The sequence below is a fragment of the Octopus bimaculoides genome, chromosome 7 (assembly GCF_001194135.2).
Source record: "Octopus bimaculoides isolate UCB-OBI-ISO-001 chromosome 7, ASM119413v2, whole genome shotgun sequence".
In the NCBI taxonomy this organism is placed as follows: Eukaryota; Metazoa; Mollusca; class Cephalopoda; order Octopoda; family Octopodidae; genus Octopus; species Octopus bimaculoides.
Window position 1 is genome coordinate 64,841,344 of NC_068987.1, and position 16,202 is coordinate 64,857,545.

Genomic DNA, 16,202 nt, shown 5'->3' on the forward strand with positions numbered 1-16,202 from the left:
TCGGCCCGAGGCTATAGTAGAAGACACTTGCCCAAGGTGCCACACAGTGGGACTGAACCCGGAACCATGTGGTTGGTAAGCAAGCTACTTACCACACAGCCACTCCTATATTATTTAAGTATGGTAAAATCCAGCAGCAAGTTGGAAAATTTTTTGGTATTATTTATTGAATAAATAATACCATAAAATTTTCCAATTTCCTGTTTTGTTACATATATATAAAACATATTTAATGTATGTGTGTCATTATACTTTAGAGCTACATGAAACAAAATCTTCTCAGAAAGTAACACCAACAGCAACTTACAATATCCTACCGAATAGTAATGATATAACTATACAACCACTTTAATGTATAGTAAAGATATAACTTTCCAAACACTGAACAAAATATTGTCGACAGGGAACCCGTAGCTGTCAGTTGAAATACATTATTAATTAATACAATTACTAATACACAATACACTACATTAGCATCAATTGTCCTCTTAACACACCATACAAACAATAGACTGTATAAATTTCTCCTCCTACTTGGCAGTTACTGTTGTTGTACTGCTGCTATTGTTTTGTAATCGGTTAGGTCAGCCACAATTGAGCAGACTTGATTTAGTAACCAGATAAATGACTTGAAGAAACTCATCATGTCATATACATGATATTGTCATTCAGTTGAAAACTATACTGTACTGTTCTGACATAAGCAGTAAAATATGTGGTGCAGTGTTACATTCCGGGTATGTTGGGCTCTCTCTGCTATTCAGCCTGTTTCCATGTGTGTATGTATGTTTGTTGTTGTTCTTTAGCTCGAAGAAAACTATGGTTGAGTAGACCTATGCTCATAGGCATTCCAGCAATGACCACTGTTAGCTGTTTTAAGCCCTTTAGCATTTAAATCAGCCATGTCCATCCCAAATATTCTATCTATTTTATGTTCAAACTGGACGGATCCTGTCTCTCTTACCTATCCTACAATGTCATTCTAAAAATAAACAGTCAAAATATTGAAATCTCAAATCTATGATATAATGCAAAATTAATTCAAAATGATGTAAATAAATAAGCATTATATTTGACAGAGTAATCTGAATGCTAAAGGGTTACTGTTCCTTTTTGACTCTTGGAGTTAAGCAACATCCACTCTTTTGTAAACATGTGGATCAGGTCTAGTTTAGGATGACTTCCTTCTACCAGTCTTTGAGGCCCTGAAAAATGTCACAGGCATTGCCCTTTCACCTCTAAGTTACGAAGAGAAATTTTCAAAAAACCTCACATTATCTAATGTCTCCTCTTATTTAATTCTGTAGGGTGTGGTTGAGGGACATTTGGTTGCTATTTCTAGCAGGTTGAACGACCACAATGGCACCCTTGTTATTTCATATGGCAGCCTCACCAAAAACCAGTGTGGTTCATGAAGCACCTAACACTGTTGTGTATAAAAAATGCATTGTATATCTTAGGTGCACACAATTACACTAAAGAATAAGAAAGAATTGTTGACATGTCAGACTCACATTCTGAGTTCAAATCTTGCTGTAGTCAACTTTGCCTTTTGTCTTTTTTGCGGTAGATAAAATAAAGAACTAGTTAAACACTGGTATGTTGGACTCTCTCTGCTATTCACCCTGTTTCCATGTGTGTATGTATGTTTGTTGCTGTTCTTTAGCTCAAAAACAACTATGGTTGAGTAGACCTATGCTCATAGGCATTCCAGCAATGACCACTGTTACATGTTTTAGTCCTTTAGCATTTAAATCAGCCATGACCATCCCAAATATTCTATTCCACTTTCTCCCTCCACTCAAAATTGCTGGATTTGTGCCCAAACTTGAAAACTATAATCTTTCATCTTTTGTTTTAGTCATTCGACTGCAGTCATCTTTGTTTCTTTCTCTCTTCTCTCTGTGTTTTTCTCACTCACACGTATTCTCTCTCACCCTCTGTAATAGTTTCTCTCTTTTAGTCTATATCTGTTTCTTTCACACACACACACATGCACACTCTCTCTCTCTCTCACTCACTCACACAAACTATTTACATTTTTTCCTCTATCGAAAAACGTTGTGACAGATGAGGAGATGGAGGAGGAGAAGTAAAGAACCACTTCCTCACTTTGCTTCACTGTTTCTTTCTCTCCCCTCTCACTCTCTCATTGGCATTATGAACAGACATACAAATACACAGATATCAGCTAATATATAAATATAGATGTGATGTTGTGGTGTGGTAGTGGTAGCATTAAACGCTGCTTATGATAGTTGACTTATAGAAAGATTATAATGTTAAATTTTTGTAATGCAAATATGCAAATGAAAATAAAGTTTATTTGGTAGCTGAAAGATTACAGAATTTTCTGATACTCCATATGCCAAAATTGGCTATTAAGTTTTTGAATGCATAAGGAAAAAAAAACACACACACACACACACACACACACACACACACTGAAACAAGTAAAAGAGTATACACACACATCATCATCGTCATCACTATTTAATGCCTGTCTTCCATGCTGGCATGGGCTGGAAGGTTTGATAGGAACTGGCCAGCTGACTGGACTACAATTGTCTGTTTTGGCATGGTTTCTATGCCTAAATGCCCTTCCTAATGCCAACCACTTCACTGGGTGTGCTGGGTGCTTTTTGCATGCTACTGGTAGGAGTGCATTTTTGTAGCATTGGCATGAATGCAACTTACGTGGCACAGGCACAAATGCATGTCACATAACACAGGCACCGGCAAAAGACATGCCTGTATGTGTGGATGGCTGTGATTTTACTTAGGTTGGTGTGTCTTTTCAAGTACAGCAAATCTCCACAACTCCCAGACCCTTGTCATTTCTTCAGCATCTAAAGATCCTTTCTCACCACTTCATCCCAAGTCTTCTTGGGTTTACCTCTTCCACAGGTTCCCTCCACAATTAGAGAGTAGCACTTCTTTAAACAGCTGTCCTCATCTCTCTCTCTCTCTCTCTCTCTCTCTCTATATATATATATATATATATATATATATATATATATATATATATATATATATATATATACAATATATGTGTGTAAAAATCATTGTTCACTGATCAAATTTGACAAGACTGTTTTGCTGATGAGGTTCAATAAGGCTGAAACATGTCTTATTATTTTATTCTGCATTCTGTTTTGCACTTTCTTCCTTATAATCTGACCGTGGAAATTGTATTTTGTCTGTCACTATATCTGTGGGTTTAGATTTTCTGTAAACTGCTGAAAATGACACCTCACTTTGAGTATGCATTCTCACACTGAGTAAAATGATGGTAGGGTCTAACAAATGGCTTATTTAGACAATCACCGGAGGAGGTGCATTTTACAAGTTGGACATATGATAATGATTACACAATACGTCATCAATGTACTATGAGTAAAAAAGTGTGGAAACAATCGTAGTGATTTCGAATAATGCCTTCCATTCTTATAGACTGGCCATGCTGGGGCACCACCTTGAGTATTTTTAGTAGAACTAATCGACTCCAGTACTTATTTTTATAAGCCTGGTACTTATTCTATTGGGAAAGTCAGGGCTGTACCAGTTTCCATAATTGGTTTTGGCTAGATTTCTACAGCTGGATACTCTTCCTAATGCCAACTCCACTGAGTGTACAGGGTAATTTTTACATGGCACCATCACCAGTGCCTTTTAAGTGGCACTAGTACCAGTGTATTTCATGTGTCACCAGCACTCACACTAATGCCACATGTGACACTTTGGTTTTAGGATCTCAATTCTGGTGTAGTGGATGGGTCTTTCATCATCACCAACATTTAATATCTACTGTCTCTCCCACTGCCTCCTTTATTCTTACTATTCAGTTTTTTCTCACTACACTACTTCCACTGCAAGTAAACATATCAGTCCTTTCTGATGAATGTTTCCAGCTGAAACTTTAGATTTAGCCTTCTTCCTTATGATAGCATTATTCACTTCTATTTTTGAAATTCTTGTATTTATTATTTGCCAATATGGACTGTCTCTGGTTTCCTTGGATTCTTTTGTTTAGCTTTAAAGTATTGCAGACATTGACTTCTACAATGGCAGCATCAGACTTATTCATAATGCCTGGTTTTATTGAAAAGTCTCTCTCTCTCTCTCTCTTTCACACACACACACACACACACACACACACACACACACACACACACACACACACAGTTATTGTGGTGTGATATCAGTTTATGTCAAGTATTTCATTGTAAAAATGCATTGTATTTCTCTGTAATTATGTGAAACCACACAGTTATTCAGACTGTGTAATAAAATCATGTCACTCAAATAAAGGATGAGAGAGGGATAATAATAGAATACGAGGTGCATCACAATTGTAATATGCATGATAGGTGTAGGTGTGGCTGTGTGATAAGAAGTTTCTTTCTAACCACTTGGTTCCGGGTTCAATCTCACTGCATGGCATCTCAGAAAGCATCTTCTACCGTAGTCCTAGGCCAACCAAAGCCTTGCAAGTGGATTTGGTTGGCTGAAACTGAAAGAAGATGGTCATTTCCATTTCCACCTCAAGGCCACTCTCTTCTGCTGCTCTAGTGACCCAAATACCTGGCAGACAATCACCAAAGACCACCTAGAGTGGCAGCATCTCATTGTGAAGGGAATGGACCAGATGGAAAATAACAGACTTCAAGAGGCAGAGATCAGATGTCAAAGACACAAAAATACATACATACATACACACACTCATGCATACATACACACATACATACATACAAACGAACAAACAAACAAACTATCTTAAATTAACAGCCACAAATCTTGCAAATAGTTACCTAGGGTTTTCTGGTTGAAATTATAATTTATTCCACCATTTATCAAACTGAAAGCAAAACCGTTTGTCAGTTGATTTTTGAGTAGATAATGTTTAAACAAGAGAGGACAAAAAGAAAAAAAAACACAAGGGAGATAAACCACATTACAATAATTTGATGTCAAGCAGATATAAACCAGATGTTAACGGTTTACTAAGTACGTACTTTTAAATTCTGATAAGATATATTTTTTGAAATGTGGTCATAAAGAAAAAAATCACATTCCTCAAATTTATGTATTTGTTGAAGGCTCTCAAGTGTTTTGACAAATATAGTTTTTCAACATTGATACAGTTTTTCAGCATTTTAATAGATACAGTTTTTTTTTTTAACATTTTCTAGACCTGCTAATACAGAGTCTGGATTTAGCAAGGATTCTCCATTTGATATTGAGATTGGTTCTTTCAAGTTTCCAGACTAAAGCTGAAAGGGTTGAATACCTCTTATCATGGTACCTAAAGTTCAAAAGATGGTTGTTATATCTAGATTTAAATTTTCTTTCTGATGCTCTGATAATACATTTGATATTTGTATGACCATTGTCATAGTTTGCTGAAACCTGTGCTTCATAAACAATGTGGAAGATATATCGCACTCCTGTCCTAGAGGACATTTAGATTTGTCTCTGCATGTGCACCCGAGAGAGAGAGAGAGAGATGGCTGTATGGCTAATAAATTTGCTTCACAATCACATGGTTTCAAGTTCAGTCCCATTGTGCAGCATCTTGTGAATGAATCTGGGAGATGGGAACAGTAGGAAGCCTGCTGTATAATGTACACACACACACACACACACACACACACACGTGTGTGTATCTGTGCATATGTTTGTATGAACATGTTTGAATGTTGACAACCTGTAGCTTTGGTTGCTGGAAGTTGTAAATTATATTTGCATTCCTTGTTGACAGTATGACTGATCATGCTGTGCATTAAAAGATTTGTAAAATAATAAATCCCTCACTTGAAGACAGAGGTAAGGGTTGGTGGTAGGAACAGCATAAAGCTGTAGAGTCAAATACATCTGTGTCTAATTCATGCTAACATGGATGTGATGTTAAATGAATAATTGAATACATACACACTGGATCTTGAATGTGTGTGTGTGTGTGTTTAGAAAATCTGCCTCAACAAATTCTGTCTGATCCATGAAAACATAGAGAAGTGGATGGTAAAAATGATAATAACACATACACGCACACACACACACACACACACACACACATTTTGTGTTAGAGATTCAAGATGAAGATGGTTTTTTTGTCTGATTGTTGAATCAAATATTTGACTGTATGGTGTATTTGATTATTAAAAATATATAACTTTATTTATTCATTTTTCTTTTGTAGAAACTCATTATGGCAAGTGGAGAATCTAGCCAGTCTTCCCGAGTACCCCCACCGAGACCTACCCCGCCAGCTAAAATACTATATAAGAGGTTTCAGAAGCTCTTTAAAACATCACTGCAACTTGCCAATGAAGGAATTGTATTTGATGAGATTGGAAAAGCTAATGATGCTATTAATATGTACACAATGTGCCTTGAGCACATCAAGTTCAGTCTCGATGTTGATCTTGACGATCAATACCTGTCAACAGATGAACAAACATCTTACCGAGACATGCTTCACAAATTGACCAAGACAAAGATGCAAGTCGAATCACGCCTTGATATGCTGAACGTTGTGAATAATACCGCAACCGACAGTAATTCAAATGTAATGAGTCCACCTTCCTATGAAGAGGTCATGTCCGGATCTTTTGTTGGTGCTCAAGATGGAGCAACTGCTTCTAGAAACACTCACTGTGCCAACCGCCGTGTCTCACAGAATGCCACGCGGATATTTTTCATACCAGAAGGTGTACAGCTGCTCTATATAACTCCGGAAGGTTATGTCACAGCTCCTTCCTATCCCACTGCCCTCAACATATATCGCATAGATGAAGAAGACACCAGTGAAACTGCCAATACCACACCTCCCGCTTTCTTACAGGTTGGAGAATGGCTCTATCCACTCTTACCTGGAATTTCCCCAGTCTTACATGCTTCATATGGAGCGTATATATTCCCTGACATGCTTGCACCAAGAGAGGGTGAGTATCAGTAGTTATTTTTATTTTAATTCATTTTTCTTTTTACTCTCTTTTTGCTCAGCAAACTTATTCCTACCACCATTCTTTGATATCTTGTTCATTTCTGACGTCATTAGTATTACTGTTACTATTGTCCAACGTATGCTAGCATGGAACATGGACATTAAATAATGATAATGGTGGTTGTCACAAATAGTATTCATTCATCATCATTTTAATATCCACTTTTCCATGGATCAGATGAAACTTGTTGCGGCAGTTTTTCTACAGCTGGATGCTCTTAAATGTCTATTTCTCCCTAATCCTTTAAACAATAAACAGCTTAGTGACCAAACATGTTTTCACAGCAAATTGCAAATGAAGACACTACAATGCACACGCACGCACGAAGGACTTCCTGCAGTTTCCACCTGTCAATTCCACTTACAAAGCATTGATCAGCGCAAAGTCATAGTAGAAGACACCTGTCCACAGTATCATGCAGTAGGAAAAAGTCAAAATGATGCTGTAAAGCAAGCCTTTAGCCACACACAGCCATGTTAGTGTCCTCAATATTAACATTAATCACATCACTATTATCCATTTTTAAACCTTTCAGTTTCTAATTTCCTGTCAAAGTATCATTTCTGTTGTTGTAGTAGTTCTGTTAATAATAATAGTCTCTGCTCTCTCTACAACACTCTGACTATTCTACTAACCAAGACCGAAAACATTACAAAGAGCATCAGCCTACCTACATCATCATCATCATCATCATCATTTAATGTCTGTTTTCTATGCTGGCATGGGTTGGACAGCATAACAGGAACTGGCAAGGCCAGGGGCTACACTAGGTTCCATGGTCTGTTTTGGCTTGGCATCTATGGCTGGATGTCCTTCCTAATGCCAGCCACTCCACAGTGTGTACTGGGTGCTTTTTAAGTGACACCATCACTAGTGCTTTTTATGTGGCACCAGCACCAGTGCTTTTTACATGGCACCAGTGCTTTTTACATGGCACCAGCACCGACACCAATGCTTTTTATGTGGCACTTTGGTTTTAGGATCTCAGTTCTGTTGTGGTGGGCAATACAGATTCCACATTATTATCATCCTTCTCCATTATCTTTATCAACTTCTCTAGCACTATGAACTTTTCTTCATCCTTTATTTTCACTGACATGACCACCACTCACCATGTCCTCACATCCTCATCATTATCATTTGTTACCATCTCTATCACATACAACTCCACATTCTTCATTCTCTTTATCATTACCTCTACCATCATCACCATCATTGCTTGCCATACCCTTGTATTGTTACTGCCACCAATACCACCATCATCAACATAACCTCTGTATATCTACATTCGCATGGATCAGCCATAGAATCCATGCCAGAAGAGAAAATGGAGCCAGGTGCAGCCCCTGGCCTTACCAGCTCCAGTGAAATCATCCAACCCATGCCAGCATGGAAAACAGACATTAAATGATGATGATGATTTTCCATGCTTGCATGGGTCAGACAGAATTCATTGAAGCATATTTTCTAAAGCTGGATGCCCTTCCTGTTGTGAGCACTCACTCATTTCAAAGTTAGGCTAAGATAGTAATTCCCCATGGCCTGAAATTGTTTTTTATGGGAAACCATTTGCGCGTGATCGTCACCAATGTTGCCTTCCTGGCACTTGTGCCAGTGGCACATGAAAAGACATTCGAGCGAGATCGTTGCCAGTGCCGCTGGACTGGCTCCTGTGCAGGTGGCATGTAAAATACACCATTTTGAGCATGGCCGTTGCCAGTACCACCTGACTGGCCTCCATGCCAGTGGCACGGTAAAAGCACCCACTACACTCTCAGAGTGGTTGGCGTTAGGAAGGGCATCCAGCTGTAGAAACTCTGCCAAATCAGATTGGAGCCTGGTGTAGCCACCTGGTCCACCGGTCCTCAGTCAAATCGTCCAACCCATGCTAGCATGGAAAGCGGACGTTAAACACCGATGATGATAATGGTGTCCTAATATTTTTCTGTTATGTTAAGTGATGAGATGAGCTGTTTTTCCATATTTATATTTCTTGATTAAGTTATTATTAGCAGAGTAAACATTGGCCATTGACCTTATAATCTGTTTTCAGATCTACCTCCAATGTTTTGGTTGTTACATGGGAAAATAAGATGTGTGTGTGTGTGGCTGCATTTTATGTATGTGTAAGATTGAATATGTGTCAATGTATTGTGTAAAAGTGCCTGTGTGTATACTATGTGTGTGTGTGTGTATGCATGATGGAGTGAATATGGTGTGGATGTGTGTATTGTATGTGTTTTTATGTGTGAGAGAGTGTATATGTGTATGATTGCATATATTGTGTGTATGTATGTGAGAGAATGAATATTTTATGTATAGGTGTGTGTGTGTGTGTGTGTGTGTGCATACCTTTATATATCATCATCATTTTACCTCTACCTTTCCATGCCTGGATCAGACAAGAGTATGTCAGGAGGTGCAGAAGTTTCTGTGGCCAGATACTCTTCCTGTCACCAACTCCCACTTGTTTCCAAGTGGGGTAATAATGTCCCAGTCTGTCAAACAACAAACGACCTTTGCATATTTATATAGAGAACTGGAAACAAATGACAAGAGGTGATTAAACTTTTAGTTTCACAAAGATTGCACAACATGCCAAGACATGTCAAGAAGATATGCTTTTGTGGTGGATGCAAGCAAATGAAACTACTGTTAGCAAAGCCATTGTTTAAAATCAGTGTGTGAATATACTTATGGATGAGGGAAATAGGAACTCACATGCACACACACACACACATACACACACACACACACACACACACGCGCATGACTAATTTCTTTCAGTTTCTGTCTAACATATCTATTCACATCTAGTAAGCGAAGGGGCCAGTATATAAAGGAAAAGAAGAAAACAAGAACTACACGCACAACAACAGAAATTGTAAAAAACTTACTCTCTTCCCTTTTTTTTCTCCCTCTTGTCCATGTATCCATTAAAACTCAATATGACTGAACTTTCAATAATGTACATTTGTTATATCCTTCGCCAAACATTTACTTTGATATTAACTATCCCTGTGAAACTCATTGAATTCTGTGAACATTTGATCATTTGATTGCTTAAACATGTCTGTCTGATTCCTATTTAATAATTTTAAATCCTGTTAAAATCCTCTTGTTTTAAATATATTTATACCATTGATAGACAAAAAATTGTTGAAACTAGTTTGGTATGTATGTGAATAAATCTGTTTACAACAACTACATGTTTTTCAAATTCAGGTGTATTTTCAAACCCCAAAACAAATTCTCCTATATTTTTTCTTGTGTGAGAATACACCTCCCCCCCACGTATATATATACTGGAACTGAAACTGAAACAACACTGTTGGAAGGCAGGTTTAGAGAAGGCACAAGCCAAAACTACGTGTCCTTCTGCTCCATCGGTCATTTGAAGCTCAGACAGTGTCACGTGACCGTTAGCTGGTGCTGGCTGCTGGAGCCTACTGGCAAGTATTTACAGGAAAATTTGGCATGATGGTCATTTGCCCGCTGACATTCGTTGACGCTGCATTGAAGAAACAAAAGAAAAAGGAAGCAGAAGAAATGCACTCAACACCAGAGCTGAAGACACCTCTGAAAGGGGAGCTCCGCCATGTCAAAAACAGTAGAGGAGTAGGGGCTGAAACCAGATATGGTTCCTCCTGATGATGTCTTTCGCCATTGGATCCTATAAAGGAGCTGTTGTATGAAACGTGGTTGGAATCCTTACCCTCATATATATATATGCTATGCTATGCTTCTGTGAGTGTGTATTGAGCATATTCATGTTTTTCAAGAAAATAAACAGCATCTAACCATATTGTTTATAATATATATATATATGTGCATATAAAGTTGCAAGCTGGCAGAATTGCTACTGCACCAAGCAAAATGCTTAGAGGCATTTTGTTTGTCTTTATGTTCTGAGTTCAAAATCTACCAGGGTTGACTGTGATTTTCATCCTTATGGGATCAATAAAATAAGTACCAGTTGAGTACTGGGGTCAATGTAATTGATTTACTCCCTCCCCTGAACTTGCTGGCCTTGTGCCAAAATTTGAAATTAATTTATATATGCATATGTGTGTGTGTGTGTGTGTGTGTTATGCCAGATGTTACTTCTGTAACATGGTTTCAACTTAATATCCATGAATTTAGATTTGGTGATCTTCAGTGGACTTTTTTGGTTGCTGGTGATGCAGAAGACAAGATTATGGCATGTCATGTGGTACATTACATCACCACTGCTCTGTGTTGCCTTGGAATAAGATTATCGCAGTATTATCACAGAATATATTTGGCTTTGTACTCTGCTTTTGACCTCCTTCTCTGTTTTTTTTAGGCTGTTCAGTTGGTCTTATATTACCAAAATCATTGTCTCCGGAGGAAAAAAAGGAATTTGAAGACTTACTTTCAAACCTCACACACCTTGAACGACAGCCCCGTGCTGAAAGACCTCGAGTTTTGGACCTTGGGGAAAAGAGTATTAGTCAGGAAGAGGAAGAAAAGACCAGTACAAAAGTCGCCAAGGGTATAGAAAAAGGTTTGGGATGTTTGTTTATTTTTTGTCTTTTCCCTTCTTTTCACTGCAGTATTCTTACCATATATGTTATATCTGTTACGCAATTATTAGAAACTTTGTTTGTAACTTACTCTTAACCTCTCACTGTGATTACTGGTAGAACCTCATTAAAGTTTGACTAAATGGTTCATGTGAGCTGTCTGAACTGTATATAGTAAATGGCTAAATGTAGGCTTAGGGATTGTCAGTGTTATTAGTGAAGGTCCATTAGGATTTTATCCCCAGTTCTTGTTTCATTATCTTAATTCTCATGAGACATAATAAGGCTGTGCTGGTAGAAGTATTTGTGAAAGCTGCTGTATGCTGATACCATAGCTCTTGGTGTTGAAATTGATCAAGGAATTTATAAAGAATCTTTGAAATTAATGACAATAGATTTTTACTGAAGGGCTTGAAAGTAAAATATAGCTCTCATTAAAGTGGTAACTAATAGTTGGAATCACTGAAGCTGTAACAGTATCTGGGATATGGATTCCTTTGATATGCATGAAAGGTATATCATCATGAACAATACTGTTGTCATTAGAATGAATTAATGCATTAAGTATACACTGACAGCACATCTTGGACTTCTTTACATATAGCTCCAATAATTGTTGTTGTTGTAGTTGTTGCTGTACTAGTTGCTTCTGCAACTCCTGTTGCTGTTCTTGTTGCTTTTGTAACTGTATTATAGAAGCTAATAGGTCTTCCATCATTTAACAAGTTGTATCACAAACAAACTGTTAAATAAGCTACGTGAGCTTTGAAACCCTAATCGCCAGATATTGTGTCCTCCATCTACAAATGTCGTGGTACTGCCATGATATTGTGACGGATGGTTTAGATACACTGTACCAGTGTAGCAACAGTAAACAAGATAACGATGCAGCTGTAATAACAACATAATGATCCAACAATCTCGTCACAAACCAACAATCAGTATTTCAAACAAACTAACCAACCGACACCTTCCGACTTCACTGCAAACTCAACTTGAGCTAATACAAATTTTACTCCGACTGCTATTATTTATATTGCTTGGTCCAGTCTATTTCTCACTAGTGGGTGTCGTGACTCTCATCACAACAGTTATCATCAACAGTGTTTTCTTTACTGTATTATTCTTTCAGTTGCTGAACTCATTGCCTGGGGTCTTGGTAAAGGAGCAGAACATGGTACAGCACTTCTTAAGAAAGGGTCTGAACAAATTATTTCTCACATAAGTCCAGCTCAGCGCAAAGCTGTTGATCCAACTGCTCAAAAAAGTGCTGAGTATTTAAGATATGCAACACATTCTGCTGTGAGAGTTAGTGGCTATGCCTGTAAGTAATTGTTTTTTTTTTTGGTCTTTCCTCCTCTTTCAACTTTTTCATTCTACTCTTGTTTACCTTATATTTCATACTTCACATTTTACCATAACAAGGTAAGTTGTTATGTTTACTGTGTAAGTTAAACAGAACTGTTATACTGAAGTGTGGGATCATATTTTTTGGGAGAGGCCACTCTAGATATGACATACTTTTGCCTGTTCTGTTGTGAATAACGAAAACATCTGGTATTCTGGTTGCTCTTGTTTAAGTGGAAATCATTCTAAACTTAGTAATCCTGTATTTATTGTTGCTATATAAGTAGTTTGGTCTCCAATTTAACCAACAAAGTTGCTTAATGAGGGAGATTTTGCTGTTGTCTTCAACTGGTCAAACAACATTATAGACAGCAAGTTAATGAAGGAGCCTCTGTGTAGTTGTTTGACCTATTAGAAATAGCAGCTAAATCTCTACAAAATTACATTTAGCTGACTTCAAAATAAAGATATACTAAAAAATGGGTTGTAGTCGGCATTATTTTTTTATTTTGTTAGTTCTATTAGGGTTGATCTGGGCATTGAACAGAAGCAATTTGATAGAAGCTCCCTTATTGGTTTATGAAAAACAATGATCTTTGTTTCAAACATAGACAGAAGTTTTTAACATTTCCCAAAATCCCTTAATCTTGTCACAATATAAGGGTTGCCAATTTAGCATATTTTATGCTAGATCTAGCATTTTTTTTCAGCATTTATCAGAAAATTTTTGAATCTAGCATTTAGCAGGGAAAATAGCAGGTTTAAAATTTTATTTAGCATATTTTTAGCATTTTTCTTGGATCATGACATTTCCACAATAGTTTCCCTTTTTTTCTTCTTTTTCCTCCTTTTCCACTTTCGTTAATGTATCTTATAGTCAAATTTTAGTACTATCGGCTATTATTGAATTTTTCTTTCACTTTCTTGAAACTTCAAATAAAAGTTTATCAAAAGGAAGTTTATCAAGTTATGAACTTATATTTTTATTAATCATTCGATTTATTTTCTTGCTTCCCACTACATTATAATGAGCAAAGATAAAACAAAGTTGTACTGGCAAAAATTCTGAAAGGAATGACTTGTGATGCCAGCGTTTACTAAGTGGTTGTGTGAAGTACCTAGTGACCAATCTAAAACACATTGCAGATATTGTAGATGTAATATGTTGGCAAAATATTCTCTTTCAGTAAGCCACTTTGAAGCAAAGAAACATAAGGCATCAACTCCACAGCAAATGATTCCTCATACCAATCTTATTAAAACCAAAAATGATAAGACATCTATGCTTGAAGCAGATTTAGTTTATTTGTTGCCACTCATCATTTAATAGCTGTGATCACTTAATAAAGTTATGTAAGAATTATATGTCTGATAATGATATTATATCCAAAGTGATGTTGCATTGTGCAAAATGTGCAAATATTGTGAGAAATGTTCTAGCTCCATATTTTGATATAGAGATTTAATTTCTGATACAGGAGATAGAAAATTTAGCCTGTTATTAGATGAATTCAATGATATATCAAATTCCAGTTTAATATCTTCTATCTTTTACTTGCTTCAGTCATTAGGCAGTGGCCATGCTGGGGCACAACCTTGAAAATTTTTTAGTTGAATCTATCAACCCCTGTACTTATTTTTTTAAAGCCTGGTACTTATTCTAGCAGTCTCTTTTGCTGAACTGCTAAGTTATAAGAATGTAAACATACTAGCACCAGTTGTCAAGTGATGGCGATGGTGGAGACAAGCACACACACATGTGCGAGCGTGCACACACACATGTGCGAGCGTGCACACACACACACACACACACACACACACACATGCACACATACACACGAGTTTCTTTCAGTTTCTGTCTACCAAATCTACTCACATGTCTTTGGTCAGTCCAAGGCTATAGTAGAAGACACTTGCCCAAAGTTCCACCATTGGGACTGAACCCAGGACCATGTGGTTGGGAAGCAAGCTTCTTACCACACACCCAATCCTGTGCTTATGTTAAAGTTATTTTACTAAATTTCTTTATTTACAAACTTAGCTGAAACAAAGCCCATGCATTTCAATAGAAATATGGTAGCAAAAGGGTTAACAGCATCCTCAGTTTTTCAAATACCTTAACCTTAGATTCACACCTGCCCAACTATACCCCAATTATTACCTAATTCAACTGATTATTTTTCAGTTAATAAAAATGTTGTTAAATATTTCATTTAGTGAGCAAACTTGGTGATGCTACAATGGCTTTTGGTCGTATTCTTGCACCACACTTGAAAGAACAAGGGAAAAAGATTTTACCGAAGTCTATTACAAACAGCTCAGAGGCAGCTTCTAATTTTGATGCTGCTATTGAAATTGCTTCAAGTGGTATAAAAGGTAGGTGTACAAATTTTGACATGTTTCTCTTTCATAAACGTAACACATTATGGTTTTATCTTTTACTTGTTTCAGTCATTTGACTGTGGCTATGCTGGGACACTACTTTGAAGGGTTTTAGCTGAACAAATCAACCCCAGGTTTTCTTTTTCTTTTTAAGCTCGGCCCCTTTTTGCTGATCTGCTTAATTATGGGGATGCAAACATACCAGCACTGGTCGTCAAGTGGTGGAGGGGAGGAACACAGGCATAAAAACACATGCACACAGATGTATATATCTCTTTTAGTTGTTTCAGTTACTTGACTGCGGTCATGCTGGAGCACCACCTTTAGTCAAGAAAATTGATCCCGGGACTTATTCTTTGTAAGCCTAGTACTTATTCTATCGCACTCTTTTGCCGAACCGCTAAGTGAAGGGGACATAAACACACCAGCATCAGTTGTCAAGCAATGCTAGGGGGACAAACACAGACACACTAACATACACACACACACACACACATATATATTTACATATATATGATGGGCTTCTTTAAGTTTCCATCTGCTAAATCCACTCACAAGGCTTTGGTTAGCCTGAGGCTATAGTAGAAGACACTTGTCCAAGATGCCACACAGTGGGACTGAACCAGGAACCATGTGGTTGATAAGCAAGCTACTTACCACACAGCCACTCCTATATATCATCATCATCATCATCATCATCATCGTTTAACGTCCGCTTTCCATGCTAGCATGGGTTGGACGATTTGACTGAGGACTGGTGAAACCGGATGGCAACACCAAGCTCCAATCTGATTTGGCAGAGTTTCTACAGCTGGATGCCCTTCCTAACGCCAACCACTCAGAGAGTGTATATATATATATCATCATCATCATCATCATCATCATCATCAATATATATATATATATATATATATATATA

General features: G+C 37.3%; 1 protein-coding gene across 2 annotated transcripts in view; it reads left to right on the forward strand.

Moving 5' to 3' along the window:
- Positions 1-16,202, forward strand: part of LOC106868894 (spartin) — a 33,677-nt gene that overhangs the window by 9,715 nt on the left and 7,760 nt on the right. For both annotated transcript variants that reach the window (XM_014914356.2, XM_014914354.2), the window contains 4 exons: positions 6,200-6,944; positions 11,335-11,535; positions 12,687-12,878; positions 15,119-15,277. In XM_014914356.2, coding sequence (XP_014769842.1) covers positions 6,209-6,944; positions 11,335-11,535; positions 12,687-12,878; positions 15,119-15,277 — 1,288 coding nt within the window. In that variant the 5' untranslated portion in view covers positions 6,200-6,208. The remainder of the gene's footprint in view (positions 1-6,199; positions 6,945-11,334; positions 11,536-12,686; positions 12,879-15,118; positions 15,278-16,202) is intronic.